This window comes from Magallana gigas, chromosome 3 (assembly GCF_963853765.1).
Source record: "Magallana gigas chromosome 3, xbMagGiga1.1, whole genome shotgun sequence".
Lineage (NCBI taxonomy): Eukaryota > Metazoa > Mollusca > Bivalvia > Ostreida > Ostreidae > Magallana > Magallana gigas.
The window spans coordinates 60,726,167-60,741,164 of record NC_088855.1 but is presented as its reverse complement, the minus strand read 5'-3'; the positions used below and the strand labels follow the sequence as shown (position 1 = coordinate 60,741,164).

The 14,998-nt window shown below is 34.3% G+C and overlaps 1 protein-coding gene across 1 annotated transcript; it reads left to right on the top strand.

Annotated features, from left to right (window-relative positions):
• The first annotated feature begins 568 nt into the window (after positions 1–568).
• LOC105320270 (uncharacterized) lies at positions 569–12,432 on the top strand. Its single transcript, XM_034482857.2, has 5 exons — positions 569–794; positions 9,973–10,362; positions 10,465–10,615; positions 11,154–11,449; positions 11,532–12,432. The coding sequence occupies exons 1-5, from the start codon at positions 785–787 to the stop codon at positions 11,633–11,635; spliced, it is 951 nt and encodes a 316-aa protein (XP_034338748.2). The 5' UTR covers positions 569–784; the 3' UTR covers positions 11,636–12,432.
• Positions 12,433–14,998: the final 2,566 nt, after the last annotated feature.

Genomic DNA, 14,998 nt, shown 5'->3' with positions numbered 1-14,998 from the left:
TCGCATATTTAAATTGTAGCCAAATTTACCCCCTGCTTTCAAAACAGATCGATTGACACAACCGTATAAATATTTACTCGGAACTCTACATACACTATAGGTTACCTTGCTACATTCCATTCATGTTCCATTCAAAAGATATGAAGTTTTATTTTTTGAGGAAAAGTTATATGCGCTGTGTAAATTTGAACACGAGATCATGATTATAAAAACAATGTACTAATAACCCCAATGTGAAATTAACAAGAAATTCCAGAATGTATGCCTATTTATAGACATTGTTTACATGTTGCCATAGCAGGTATAAGGTGGTCTCGTAGAGCTTGCATTTTCGTACCGGTTGTATCGCCCTAAAAATTCAAATTTATATTTACTGTTTGAGTTGAGTAGGACTAGTTAATCGAATTTTTTTTTAATATATAAATCTGTTTATTAATGGTCTAACAATCAGTAAGTTTTTGAACGTAAATACACGTTATCAATCGTTCAATCGTTAAAAAAAAATTACAGGGAAACTGTTTCAATGTGAATCATCATGTAATTATTTTCTGCAGAAATTTATAATTATAAACAAGTTAAATACGATAAATAAAAAATGTGTACATTTCTAGGATCTTGATGAAGTGATTCGGGAATTCTTCCCGCAACAAGAACAAAACTCTTATCCTGATAATAGAGCAGACGATGAAGAAAAAATTGTCCCCGAATTGATAGAATCTGATGAAGAGTTCTTTATCAGACTTGCGTCAAATTTTTCACAAGATCATGAAGACGAGTTACAAGGATGTGCCGGGGTTAGTGGAAATTCTGATTTGAATCGTGCTAGAGATAAAATTTCAAGTGGTTGTTCTTGTCATTTTAATTGTTTTGACAAAATTCAATATGAAGAAATTAAAGATCATATACTTACTATGCGAGCACTTACTAGAGACGAAAAAGACATGTACATTATGGGAAAGCTAAAATGTAGAAATACTGGTAACTTCTTTCCAGAAAACTTTGTACAACTTAGGAAAGTTGGGCTATTGGTACTTTGCGGAACGGAACGGAACGGAACGGAACCATATAGAGGCCCCAAAAGGGGAAACAAGATTTTTTTTAAACGTCATTATTTCAATTTAACTTATCGTAAATGGAAGATTGTTTTACAAATTTTGCTGTTTTAATGAATTGTGTATTACATAAAATATGCTACTCATTGCTCTATAAGTCAATACACGCTTCTTTCCCGAGAAAACCTAAAGTCACTAGTTGTTTTATGATGTTTGATTGACACTGTAAATATAAAGTTGAGGTTTAAACCAGACTCAATTAATCTGTGTGTGTAACGTCGATGAAAATTACTTAAGTAATCTTTCTCCTGAATATATTTCTTCTGATTCCGTTCCGTTCCGCAAAATACCATTACCCGTGTGGATATTGGTATTTAACGGAACGGAACGGAACCGTTTAAAAATTTTTAAATAAAGGAAAACATCATACCAACTACTAGCTGTTTGTTTATTTCTATGTTCTTTTGAGATAAATGAAGCAAATCATTTCATCAATTCAAACATCTTGCATATGTGCATATCACTCCTGTGTTGTGTACAGCTATAACTTTTATTTCATCTATGATACTACATTACTTACACGGATGATATTACTAGTTTGTTCACCAAGCTAGCAATAACGCAATGTGCATCCCATATTACGTAGAATTCTAAAATATAACGAGCACATTCGCAAGGAAAAAGTTTAATATTCATCACTTACCATCCGTCTGATCAATTTTCTTCTGGTTCCGTTCCGTTCCGCAAAATACCATTACCCGTGTGGATATTGGTATTTAACGGAACGGAACGGAATCTTTCAAACTTTTTAAATAATGGAAAATATCATAACAACTACTCACCGTTCCTTGAATTTTTTATCAGATTCTTTAAAGACGAATGAGTCTATCAATCAAATCAATTCAGTCATCTTGTGTATTTGCTGATTATTAATTTTAGCGTTTGTCTGCGTGTGCTGCATACAACAACAACTCTGTTTTCATTTTTTTTTATCGATTTCATATCATTGTCACGACAGAACTAACTAGTTGGTTAATTAAGCTAGCAAAAACACAATGCTTAGATCAAGTAGAATTCATATTATACCAAGATCATTCGCAGCGCAGGGATAATATCGATAAAAATACTTGATAGTCTTATTTGAAATAAATTTGAATGAATGATGATATAACAAATGTTGTTACCATACTTATAAATAATTTTCTTCTGGTTCCGTTCCGTTCCGCAAAATACCATTACCCGTGTGGATATTGGTATTTAACGGAACGGAACGGAACCGTTTAAAAATTTTGATATATAAAATATATCATAACAACTACTAGCTGCTTGTTTATTTCTATGTTATTTTGAGATAAATGAAGCAAACCAACAAATCATTTCATCAATTCAAACATCTTGCATATGTGCATATCACTCCTGTGTTGTGTACAGCTATAACTTTTATTTCATCTCTGATACTACATTACTTACACGGATGATATTACTAGTTTGTTCATCAAGCTAGCAATAACGCAATGTGTAACCCTTATTACGTAGAATTCTAAAATATAACGAGCACATTCGCAAGGAAAAAGTTTAATATTCATCACTTACCTTCCGTCTGAACAATTTTCTTCTGGTTCCGTTCCGTTCCGCAAAATACCATTACCCGTGTGGATATTGGTATTTAACGGAACGGAACAGAATCTTTCAAACTTTTTAAATAATGGAAAATATCATAACAAGCACGGCATTTATTCAATCTATAACGAACATGTATTTGTTACGGGAGTTTACGGGAGATTTAACGAGTTTGTTTATCAAATTAAAAATACACAATGTTTACATCCAGTAGAATTTTATATTATATCAAACATATTCTGAGGGATAACATTATTTCCAAAAATAATTGATGGCTTTATTTGTAATACATTAAAATAGATATTAATATAAGAATATGGATTCCATACTTATTAATAATTTTCTCATGATTCCGTTCCGTTCCGCAAAATACCAATACCCGTGTGGATATTGGTATTTAACGGAACGGAACGGAATCTTTTACATTTTTTAAAGCCATCTCAGGGCTTTGTTCGTATGATCGGTTTTATAATAGAGATTAACTGCCACTGATCATGGCTAAATATACATTTACATGCTTTATATGTTAAAAATATAATGTGCACATTAAATGGATTGCATGTCACTGAATTTTCATATCCATGATACAGCAAGAGACAGATTATCATAATGTTGATTAAATGTGCTTAATCATGTGTCTCTGTATTCCGCTTGTAAGTTTGTGTTACTAATCAGTGTAGTCTAATTGCAACTTCTCGGGCCTTCCCGACAGGCTCGGAAAAAACATGAATGCATTAACATTACCGGATGTTAGAATTTTATACAAAATGGAGTTGCTTCCCATTTAAATAAGGATAGACTAAACAGCCTTGTGTGTCGTTTTTCGTGGTATAGTTTAGGATATATCGTTGGCTTTAATGAAGTCTATGTCAGATCTCAACAGATCATAGATTGTGTTGTATTTATATCAAGTTTTATAAAAATGGATGTTACCATGTACGCCTATCTAATACTTTCAATTGTGTCAATTTCAACTGTTACCCTCCAAAACAGGACTATTAATTTTTTTATACTGAATGTTTTAATTTTAGAGAACATTTTACTGCTTCTACATAGAAATGACGAGAATTATACAGCAAACCGTACGCGTATGTAACAGTTTGTGTGTTACCCGTTGCCAAGGGAGTTGCTAATGCTGAGGGTAATATAACGGATTATCAACTGCGTCTAAACCAATCAGATTTCAGTAAAAAAAAAATTTATTCGAACTTTCATGTACAAGTTATTCACATCTTATATACTAGTATTTAGTTTTACAGTGCATACACATCATATATTCACTTCATTTGAGATTTAGAATATAAGTATAATATAGACACAGTCACATACCGAAGATAAAAAAGCACATGTACAAACAAGTGTATACACCGACAGACAGACGTATATATGCACAAACAATCTCGAAAACTTGCTTTCAGAAATTAACATAGAATTATATAGAATTATAATAAAACAAAATACTCGGAAATGTATTTATTGGCCAATAAATCTCTCATCGACGGTAGAAACTAAAATATACATATAAAGACAAATGAATTCAAAGCACAAATCACACACCAACGCTAGATCAACATACAGACTTGAATCACAACGACAACTGATTACCCTTATGGCACGTCATACTATTACTTATTAGGTTAGTTACTGACTCACTACGCCTCGCCATCTATGAGATTGATCAACCCAATATATTTCCGTAGTGAGTCAGTAACTAACCTAATAAGTGTTTTGTTTTCCCAAGGACTATCAAGCGACATGTTTATTCACAAATAGCGATGATCTACGCAAAGCCATGTACAAGATGTCTAATATCTCGTGCAATTTAACTCATTTAAACTCTTCAAAATTTTCAATCTCACCTTTCAAATACTCTTTAAAAATCTTTGCTTCATCCATGTTTACTTACAATGTTTTGTTCCTATTCAATTTTGAATGTTTTCTCCCTTTCCTCTGCAGAGATTTGATCAAATATCGACGTTGCCATTTTGTTCTCCTCCAGACAAAACAATGTGACGTCAATATTCTAAGGGCAACTACTCTAATTTTAATGAATTTCAAAGGGCAACTACTCCAAATACATTAAGAACTTACGGCATGCGGTTTATGTATTGAATTCAATGAAATGTCGAAATGAGTAACGAAGCGTCGGCCAATGACGGCCATATTGCCTAATACTAGTATTATTTCTCACCGAACAAATATAGAGATATGTGCACGTGCTATGTTTAAACCAATGAAAGTGTAACATTTTAGTCCAAGGGAAAACAATTATATATTTTCTGCATAATAAACACATCGTTCCGAAATGTACTAGATACTCGCCAAACTTATCGAAAGCAACGGAAGTTGATGCAAACTCTCCATGTAATCACTGAGGAGATCCGAAAGCATTGGATAAACCAAGAGGAATATCTTTTCGCGGAATTTTTGCTCTCTCTGGATTTATCATACATTTTCGGAACATCTCAGTGATTATATGGAGAATTTACGTCACTCAAAAGTAAACTTCCGTTGCTTTCGATAAGTTTGGCAAGTATCTAGTACATTTCGGAAAGATGTGTTTATTATGCAGCGTACAGATGTAGTTAGACGATAGGAATAAGTAATTTTAACATTTTACAACCTATATATCGTCAGAAATCGTTGGAGAAACGGAAGAACTTGTTTAAAACATAGCTTGAAATGAGGACCCCCTATAAATCCAAAATGGCGAGTGTCGTCCCTTTACTTTTTTTAATGTACATTGAATAAACTTTTTTATCATGATTGAAACGGGGGGTTTCGGTGAATTTATTTATTGCAATACACAAAAATACACATAAGATTACCGATTTTAATCAATTTTTTCATCGGGAACAAATAATTAGGAAATTCACTATCCAACAACCAAGCCCCTGTGATTAAAGTATTCTCGTGCAAAATGTGACATAAAGTAAGCATTAAAGATTTTAATTGACAGATAACTGCAATGCGATAAGAATCTGTAATAAACAAAATACAAATAAAAATGACAGGTATTGGTTTCCATAGAAAAACAATTCAATAAAGCTTTCACATAGAATTAAGTAATGCAACATATCTTAAATATATTCTATAAATAAATTCATTCATTGAATAGAAAATAATGAGTTAAAACCGTAATCAATTGACTTTATTAAACTGACAGTACGTAATTATCAAGTTCAAAATGTAATGTTTGTCGACGAAATGGCGCACCATACTTGAAGCACATGGTAAACTAAAATCCATCGGTAACAAGAATATGCAAAACTAAGCATAGTTGACAATAAACACAGAGGTAAATTACATCACTAGAAGATTAATAATACATAATTATAACAGTCAAAACACTTACACAGTGGAATTCAAGGCTTACAAAAAACTGTAGTAATCGAGCGTTCAGAAATATGGCGCAGTACTCCACCCATAAACAAACAAGTCGTACACAAAATCTTTCGTACAAAATACATGTAGTAATCAAAATAAGATATGCACAAGACATAACAGAAATAAAAGTTAACGTTGTACACAAGATAAGCACACAAGATATTTATAATTTTATATTAATGAAATGGTTTGTTAGCTTGCTTCTTATATCCCAAAATGATGTTTTGATATTTTCCATTATTTTTTTTTTAAGATTCTGTTCTGTTCCGTTAAATACCAATATCCACACGGGTAATGGTATTTTGCGGAACGGAACGGAGTCATAAGAAAATTATTCAAAAGTTTCGTAACAACATTTGTTATATCATTATTCATTTCAATGTATAACAAACAAGCTATAGGTTAGCTTTTTAAAAAGAAAGTTAAGAAAGTCAGCCAGCGGAATATTATTTTAGGTCAAACATGAATACACAATCTATTAAAATACGGGTTATGTAGTTTTCAGAAGAATGATAATAGGCAAGTGTATTTTTAGTTTGCACGCTTATTTTCATGTCTGTATGAATATGTGCGGAGAGAAGCTTATATATTATAGCAAAGTCCTTACATTGTACGATTGCAAATCTACTTATTACTTAAAATTGTAATTTGCAAGATTGCACTCTGAATTTCATGGTCCTGTCGCAAACTACTGCCAATGCATTTTCTCTCCAATCTCACTAAGCTGATTCCGAAGACCCCGGCCCGTGAATGCAGACGATACTTATGGGCAGTCTTTCAAGATATATACATGTATCCAGTTTGACCTAGAATCTGCGAGTTTCTCTAACAAGGACTGTCTAATTCCTTCCCAGAATTTTAATTTACGGAAGCGCAATTGAAGTTTAATCCCAACTTAATAAGTCAGCCCACTCATAAGGCTATCAAGTATTTATTTTTAAAAATGATTATAACCCTGCAAATGGATTTGATATAAACTTCGACTTGATGTAAACATTGTCTTTCGCTAGCTTGATTAACCAACTAGCTAATTCTTCCTAAAATAAATCAAATGATTTATTATATAATGAATAAATGTTGCCTTTGTAAAATTATGTTTCACATTTTAAAAATTTTGAAAAATTCCGTTCCGTTCCGTTAAATACCAATATCCACACGGGTAATGGTATTTTGCGGAACGGAACGGAACCAGAAGAAAATTGTTCAGACGGAAGGTAAGTGATGAATATTAAACTTTTTCCTTGCGAATGTGCTCGTTATATTTTAGAATTCTACGTAATATGGGATACACATTGCGTTATTGCTAGCTTGATGAACAAACTAGTAATATCATCCGTGTTAGTAATGCAGTATCATAGATGAAATAAAAGTTATAGCTGTACACAACACAGGAGTGATATGCACATATGCAAGATGTTTGAATTGATGAAATGATTTGTTGGTTTGCTTCATTTATCTCAAAATAACATAGAAATAAACAAACAGCTAGTAGTTGTTATGATATATTTTATATTTCAAAATTTTTTAACGGTTCCGTTCCGTTCCGTTAAATACCAATATCCACACGGGTAATGGTATTTTGCGGAACGGAACGGAACCAGAAGAAAATTATTTATAAGTATGGTTACAACATTTGTTATATCATCATTCATTCAAATTTATTTCAAATAAGACTATCAAGTATTTTTATCGATATTATCCCTGCGCTGCGAATGATCTTGGTATAATATGAATTCTACTTGATATAAGCATTGTGTTTTTGCTAGCTTAATTAACCAACTAGTTAGTTCTGTCGTGACAATGATATGAAATTGATAAAAAAAATGAAAACAGAGTTGTTGATGTATGCAGAACACGCAGACAAACGCTGAAATTAATAATCAGCAAATACACAAGATGACTGAATTGATTTGATTGATAGACTCATTCATCTTTAAAGAATCTGATAAAAAATTCAAGGAACGGTGAGTAGTTGTTATGATATTTTCCATTATTTAAAAAGTTTGAAAGATTCCGTTCCGTTCCGTTAAATACCAATATCCACACGGGTAATGGTATTTTGCGGAACGGAACGGAACCAGAAGAAAATTGTTCAGACGGAAGGTAAGTGATGAAAATTAAACTTTTTCCTTGCAAATGTGCTCGTTATATTTTAGAATTCTACGTAATATGGGATGCACATTGCGTTATTGCTAGCTTGGTGAACAAACTAGTAATATCATCCGTGTAAGTAATGTAGTATCATAGATGAAATAAAAGTTATAGCTGTACACAACACAGGAGTGATATGCACATATGCAAGATGTTTGAATTGATGAAATGATTTGCTTCATTTATCTCAAAAGAACATAGAAATAAACAAACAGCTAGTAGTTGGTATGATGTTTTCCTTTATTTAAAAAGTTTGAAAGATTCCGTTCCGTTCCGTTAAGTACCAATATCCACACGGGTAATGGTATTTTACGGAACGGAACGGAATCAGAAGAAATATATTCAGAAGAAAGATTACTTAAGTAATTTTCATCGACGTTACACACACAGATTAATTGAGTCTGGTTTAAACCTCAACTTTATATTTACAGTGTCAATCAAACATCATAAAACAACTAGTGACTTTAGGTTTTCTCGGGAAACAAGCGTGTATTGACTTATAGAGCAATAAGTAGCATATTTTATGTAATACACAGTTCATTAAAACAGCAAAATTTGTAAAACAATTTTCCATTTACGATAAGTTAAATTGAAATAATGACGTTTAAAAAAATCTTGTTTCCCCTTTTGGGGCCTCTTAACTGGTTCCGTTCCGTTCCGTTCCGCAAAGTACCAATAGCCGAAAGTTGCAAGCAAGATTCTCCAAAATAGGGCTAGTGGTAACATTTCATGTTTGTGTTTGATTCATTAAAAAAAGAAGTTAACTAATACCTACTTTTATAACAATAAAATTTTAAGTCAAGAACATATTTCCTCATGGTCACTGATTGGTGGTCCTTGTCCAGTGACAAAAAACGCCAGCGATACATGTATAGTTTTGATGATAGGGAGGTCTGTAAAGTAGCTTTCCTTATCATACATGATCTTGGCGAAAAGCAGCTAAAAAATTTGTTGAAACATCTGAAAATAAATGGACCGGTTCCTAGGAACCATGGCAACAAAGGAAGAAAGCCGAAGCATGTCCTTTCATTTCTTGACATCAAAAGGGTGGTGAGTTTCATCATACGCTATAGTGAGGAATACGGGTTTCCCCTTCCAGCAGTGCCCCATGGAAATGCATCTGACGAAAATCCAGTCCTTCTGCCAGCATCCTCAACTAAAATTGATATCCATACTAGATAACAATCTGTTTGTGAGGAGAGCAATGAAAGGTATTGCATTTTTTTAAAAAATAAATTAAAATTTAGTTTGCGTGAGTGGCGTTTATGTTCCAATAAACACCAGAACAACATATGAATTTAAATGCTTTACTATCAAAGGTCTGTAGAACTTTCAACGTTTAAGAGCATATGGCTCCAATGTGTTCCTCACATCAAAATTGCCTCTCCACGAACTGATGTTTGTCCAAAATGCGAATTTCTAAGATGTGATGTGATAGGCGCTGTCTCAGAGGAGGAAAAACTAACTGCACTGGATGATTATAAAAGTCATGTAGAAATTTCCCAAGGTATATTAATATTTAAATAGACACTCGTATCCTTACACTTGCATTTATGTCCTTATCACCTTTTATCTGAAGATGTCTACAGATATATTGTAAAATATAAATGTATCAAAATAAATGTTGGTTCAAAAAATGTACATACTGAATTAACATTGTATAAAGATAAATCAAAACGACGAATAAGTGCATAACGCGTGAAAAATATAAATATATACATTCATACTAATTTTAATTTTTGAATGTTGTGAACCTTTTTAGCTGAACACGCAGTGTACCGTAAATGCGTTCACCTCGCCAGAGAGGAGCAGGCAGTGTATGGGCATCGTCCATTTGGCAGTCTACCATGCTCAAACGGTCTGGCGCATGTCCATTACACGTTTGACTTTGCCCAACAGTTGACCCTTCCACACCATTCCAGACAGGAAGGATCATTGTACTTCACGTCGCCAAGAAAAGTTCAGTTGTTCGGGGTATGCATAGAAGGGTCAGCAGAGCAATACAACTATTTGATAGATGAAAACAACACAATCGGCACTGATGGTTCTCAGTCCCACGGCCCAAACACTGTCATTTCTATGCTGCATCATGCATTTCAGCATTATGGTTTTGGCGAGATGGCATGTCATATTCACTGCGATAACTGTGCAGGTTCAAATATTATAAAATACATTAAAAAATTCTTAAAATGACAAAATCTTAAATTTACACAATCCCATTGGTCCTTTACATACGAATTCAATATATTTTCAGGACAGAATAAAAATTGCTATGTAATGGCGTACTTTTGCTGGCGGGTAATGGTCGGGTTACATCGTGAAGTGACGGTTAGATTTCAAATTCCTGGTCACACCAAATGTCTAGTTGATGCTGGATTCGCTCATATTAAGAAACTCTACAGACGGTAATATCGGTATTGCGTTCGCTTAGGACCCGGCCACACTGTTCAAAAAGCCGCGGAAAAGATAAATAGCGCAAGAACTATGGAACGATCATATGCGTTTTATCACTTATATGTCTGCTAGCGTTGATGAACGCGATAGTTGGCAACATTTATCTCAAACGATCACTTATAGTCCACGCATATTTCAAGCATTGTGCGCGTAAGAACTACAATATTTACGCAAAAACAATTAACGTAACATAGAGCTCATTGCATCGGAAACTCTTACACAAATCTAAGCACTCAAAGCCTGGAATCGTGCATAACGTATATCGGCGGACAACTACAGAGGTTCCACGTCAGAAAGAAAACCTGATGTAAACAAATGCTCAAATTGCGGATGTACATGTATCAAGTAAAAATCAAAATTTGTGCGCGTTTCGTGCGTTTACGCATTTCTGGGCAGTGTGACCGGGCCTTAAGATATCTAAGTTTAATCACTGCAAATTTAATTAAAAGAACATACAGAAATTCATTGACATGCATACAAAATTTCCAGGACCGACAATGATTCCCTTTTGGATTTGGTGAGAACGGTAGAAAAGTCATCGAAAGGCAACAAAGCCGTTGTCGTTGATGAAACATTTCAGTGGAGGGACTGGAAGTCCCTCCTTGCCGATGAGTTTTGTCCAATTCAAGGCATCAGAAGCTACCATCACTTCAGATTTAGTGCTCTTAATCCTGGGGTCGTGTTTGTAAAGAAGATTTCTGAGGATGATGAAAGGCCAATCACATTATGCCGCAGCCCCACCGCTGATTTTTCCAGCAGTACTCATCCTCTAGTATTAGCCAAAGGTATAGCTAGAATCGTTTCGTTTTTGATTAAAAAAAAAAGTAAACATGGAACTTAATATTTAAAAGATTTGTTTGTTTCCAGGCGGCCTTTCTTCTGAGAGACAAAGATATTTATATAAAAGTCTGAGACCGTTTGTGAGAGAACATGCGAGGGATCTGACGTGCCCCGCTCCTACTGAGGAATAAACTGACTGCTACCACATCCATTCATATCTTTGTTGAACTGTTATTCATTCATTCATTCATTAACATTGATCTTCACTAGAATTGTTATTCATTCAATTCATTCATCTATCGACGGATGTTATGTTCATTTTTGCTTAATTGTTTTTATTGAAAATAAGCTTTTGGATCTTTCTAAATGAATTATGAAGTTATCATTCAAATTGTTGAATTTCCCTTCGATCATTTAAAGTAAAGCGACAATTAAATTTGAAACGAAATGCATAATCATTTGAGATGGCAATTGTTAACCGATTGGTCTGTTGGAACGATTGTTTACGGCATTAAAAATTGGTGAGTTTGATTATATTTTTTTCTCGAATTTAATTTTGAAATAGTTAAAATTAAAATATCGGAACGTAGTAGCTGACACTTTATTTTTGTTTATTTATTTTTACTTAAATTACGAATAACTTGTATCATAAATTTCTTTCAGTTTAACATACAATGTATTACAAATTCTAATGATCAAATTAAAAGTGTTTAAAAAATATTAATGATTATCATGTACGTTAATTTGGAGTGTTTAAAGAATGATACGATTTACCAGTAAGATATACGAAACGGGACTTAAAGTTTACCGATTACCAAGTTATCCCTGATAATTATTGATACCTTCCATATGATATTAAGATTTTACGGCACGAAATCAAGTAAATGTTTGACAAATATTACTAAACGGACCAGCGTTATCACTCCGAAAATGTTTAACGTCATTTGACGTCAACATGTCCTCGTCGACGTTACAGATATTTTAAACATTGCATCACAAAAATACCCATAAAATCGTTAAATTATGTGCTATAAGCAAAAGTTTAGTATTTTTATAAATAAAAGATGACAACGAATTGATTTTACGAAAAAACAAAAAATGTGAAAATTTGACGTTAAGGGCCCTTTTCTCATGACGCCAGTCATATGTTTGTGTTTGTGGACGGTTGACATACAAGTCCAGGATCATTACGGATTGCACACATTTCACGGATTAACTCGACAAAAAAGGAAAATGGAGGGAATGCTCTTTCTCGTATTTTTATTACGTAAAAAGGCAATATAATTAGGATGTGCGCATGCGCCACCAACTTTCCACCAGGATCGGTAAACATTTGGGAGGAAATTCGAAAGCTTTTTGGAGGAACTTCGAACTGATATATGTGCAATAAAAAAAAGGAAAACGCGATTTCTATATCTTATAGTCATGAATGTGATAAGAATGTTATGAACATTTGGTTTATACTAGAAAGATTTGTTTTTAATTGAATATTTGAGAGGACAATGAAAGCAATGTTACAGGAAAACAACAGGCACGTAGCTTCAAAGAGGGGAGATGGGTGGCAGGGAGACAGGTCTTCCCACCCCCTTTTTACACCCCACTTTTGCTGAAAGCAAATATTTTCTTAAATTTACACATAAAGACGTGGATTAATATGGAGTTGCCCCCAACATTTTTAAATCATGTACAAAATTGAAGTGATAGAGAAGAAATAAACAGTGAAATTGAAGTATAAGGTACACTTAGCCTTACTATAGCTTCCCCCACGGTTTACTATTTTCGCATTTTTGAGAATTATTGTTTTGCATGTAAAGAATTTTTGAGTGAATCTCTCCCCACCCTTTCAACTTTTCTACTATCGTACCTGTTTGAACAAAATATCATGATTTCGTTACATACATTAGTAAGAAAGAATTGGGTTTATATATAAACCAATATTATTTCATGCACTGTGCCATTCACCTGGTTCTATAAACACCTAAGCTTAGTTTCAATTTTAAAAATCCAAAAATAGTAGGGGAGAGAGGTATAATTTATTTTGTTTTTCTTTTCTTGTCAAGAGTTTGGGGGTAAGTGGTTCAGAACACCGACTACTTGTAGATCTATCCACGACCCCTCACTTAAGTATGTGTGCCCATCACCAGGGTCTTTAAACACATAACTAGAGTCAGTATACCCATCACCAGGGTCAGAGTACATATCGCCAGGGTCTATGTGCCCATCACTACGGTGTGTATACCCATAGCCAGAATTCCACCTAACCATCATCAGGGTCTCAATACCTATTACCAGGGTCAGTGTACGTATCATCGGGGTCTTTATAGTAGTACCCATCACCAGAATCGGTATACCCATCACCGAATGAGTTAACCTCAATAACCAAGGTCACTGTACGTATCACAAGGGTCGCAATATTTATCACAAGATAGGTATTGAGACTCTGCTGATGTGCACCCAGACCCTGGTGAAACGTATAATGACCTTGGTGATATGCATCGAGACCCTAGAGTGATGGGTACACAGACCCTGGTGATACGCACACTGACCCTGATCATAGGTGTTGAGACCTTGGTTATGGGTCTACTGACCCTGGTGATTGGCAAACAGACCCTTATGATATGTACAGGGATCTTGGTGATAGATATTGAAATCTTGGTTATCGGTATACTAACAAAGGTTATAACCATACAGACCCTGGTGGTAGGCAAACAAACCTGGTGATACGTACTCTGACCCTGCTAATAGGTATTATGACCCTTGTGATGGTCAAAGAGACCGAGGTGATACGTACAATAACTCTGTTGATAGGTATTGAGACCCTGGTGGTGGGTATACTGACTCTGGTGATGGGCACATTGACCGTGGAGATGCGTAATGACCCTGGTGATAGGTATACTGACCCTGGTGATAGGTTTAAAAAATCGAGATGATACGTATAATGACCCTTATTATGTTTATAAAGACCTGTGGACATACAGACCCTGGTGATGGGTCATTGATAGATCTGCAAGGGATCGGAGTCCTGACAATCCCACCCATCCCTCAAATTATCCCAGATGAGAAATTAAAAAGAAAAACAACATGAATTATCCAACTCACTCTCCTAGCCTTGAATTTATAATTGAATCGGAGCTTAGGTGTTTATAAAACCTGGTGAACGACACAGAATGCAAGAGATAATATTGGTTTAAACCTGTAAAGTCTGTATTACTGGTATATGGTTTGTAATGATATCATGATATTTTGTTCAGGCACGTAACATTGTAGCAAAGTGGAGGTTTGGATAAAACCCATCAAGAAATCTTGACATGCAAAAAGAAAAATACTTCTCAAAAATTTGAAAATCCTAATGTGGGGGTAGGAGGACAAACTGTACCTTTATTTTCAATTTCACTGTTTATTTCCACCCTTCCACTTAAATTTTTGACATGCTCCTAACAAACTTTGGGGTTATGTTAGTTCACATTTTATATGTAAATTTAAGAAAAATGTTTGCTGCAACAAGTTTGGGGGGGGGGGGGGGAGCTGCCCCCTCCTTCTGAAGCTATGTGCCT

What these genes read in the sequence shown, in the direction of transcription:
- LOC105320270 (XM_034482857.2), top strand. An exon ending in ATTAAGAAACTCTACAGACG is followed by an intron (nt 10,616 to 11,153) that starts GTAATATCGGTA and finishes CAAAATTTCCAG; the next exon opens with GACCGACAATGATTCCCTTT. An exon ending in TCCTCTAGTATTAGCCAAAG is followed by an intron (nt 11,450 to 11,531) that starts GTATAGCTAGAA and finishes GTTTGTTTCCAG; the next exon opens with GCGGCCTTTCTTCTGAGAGA.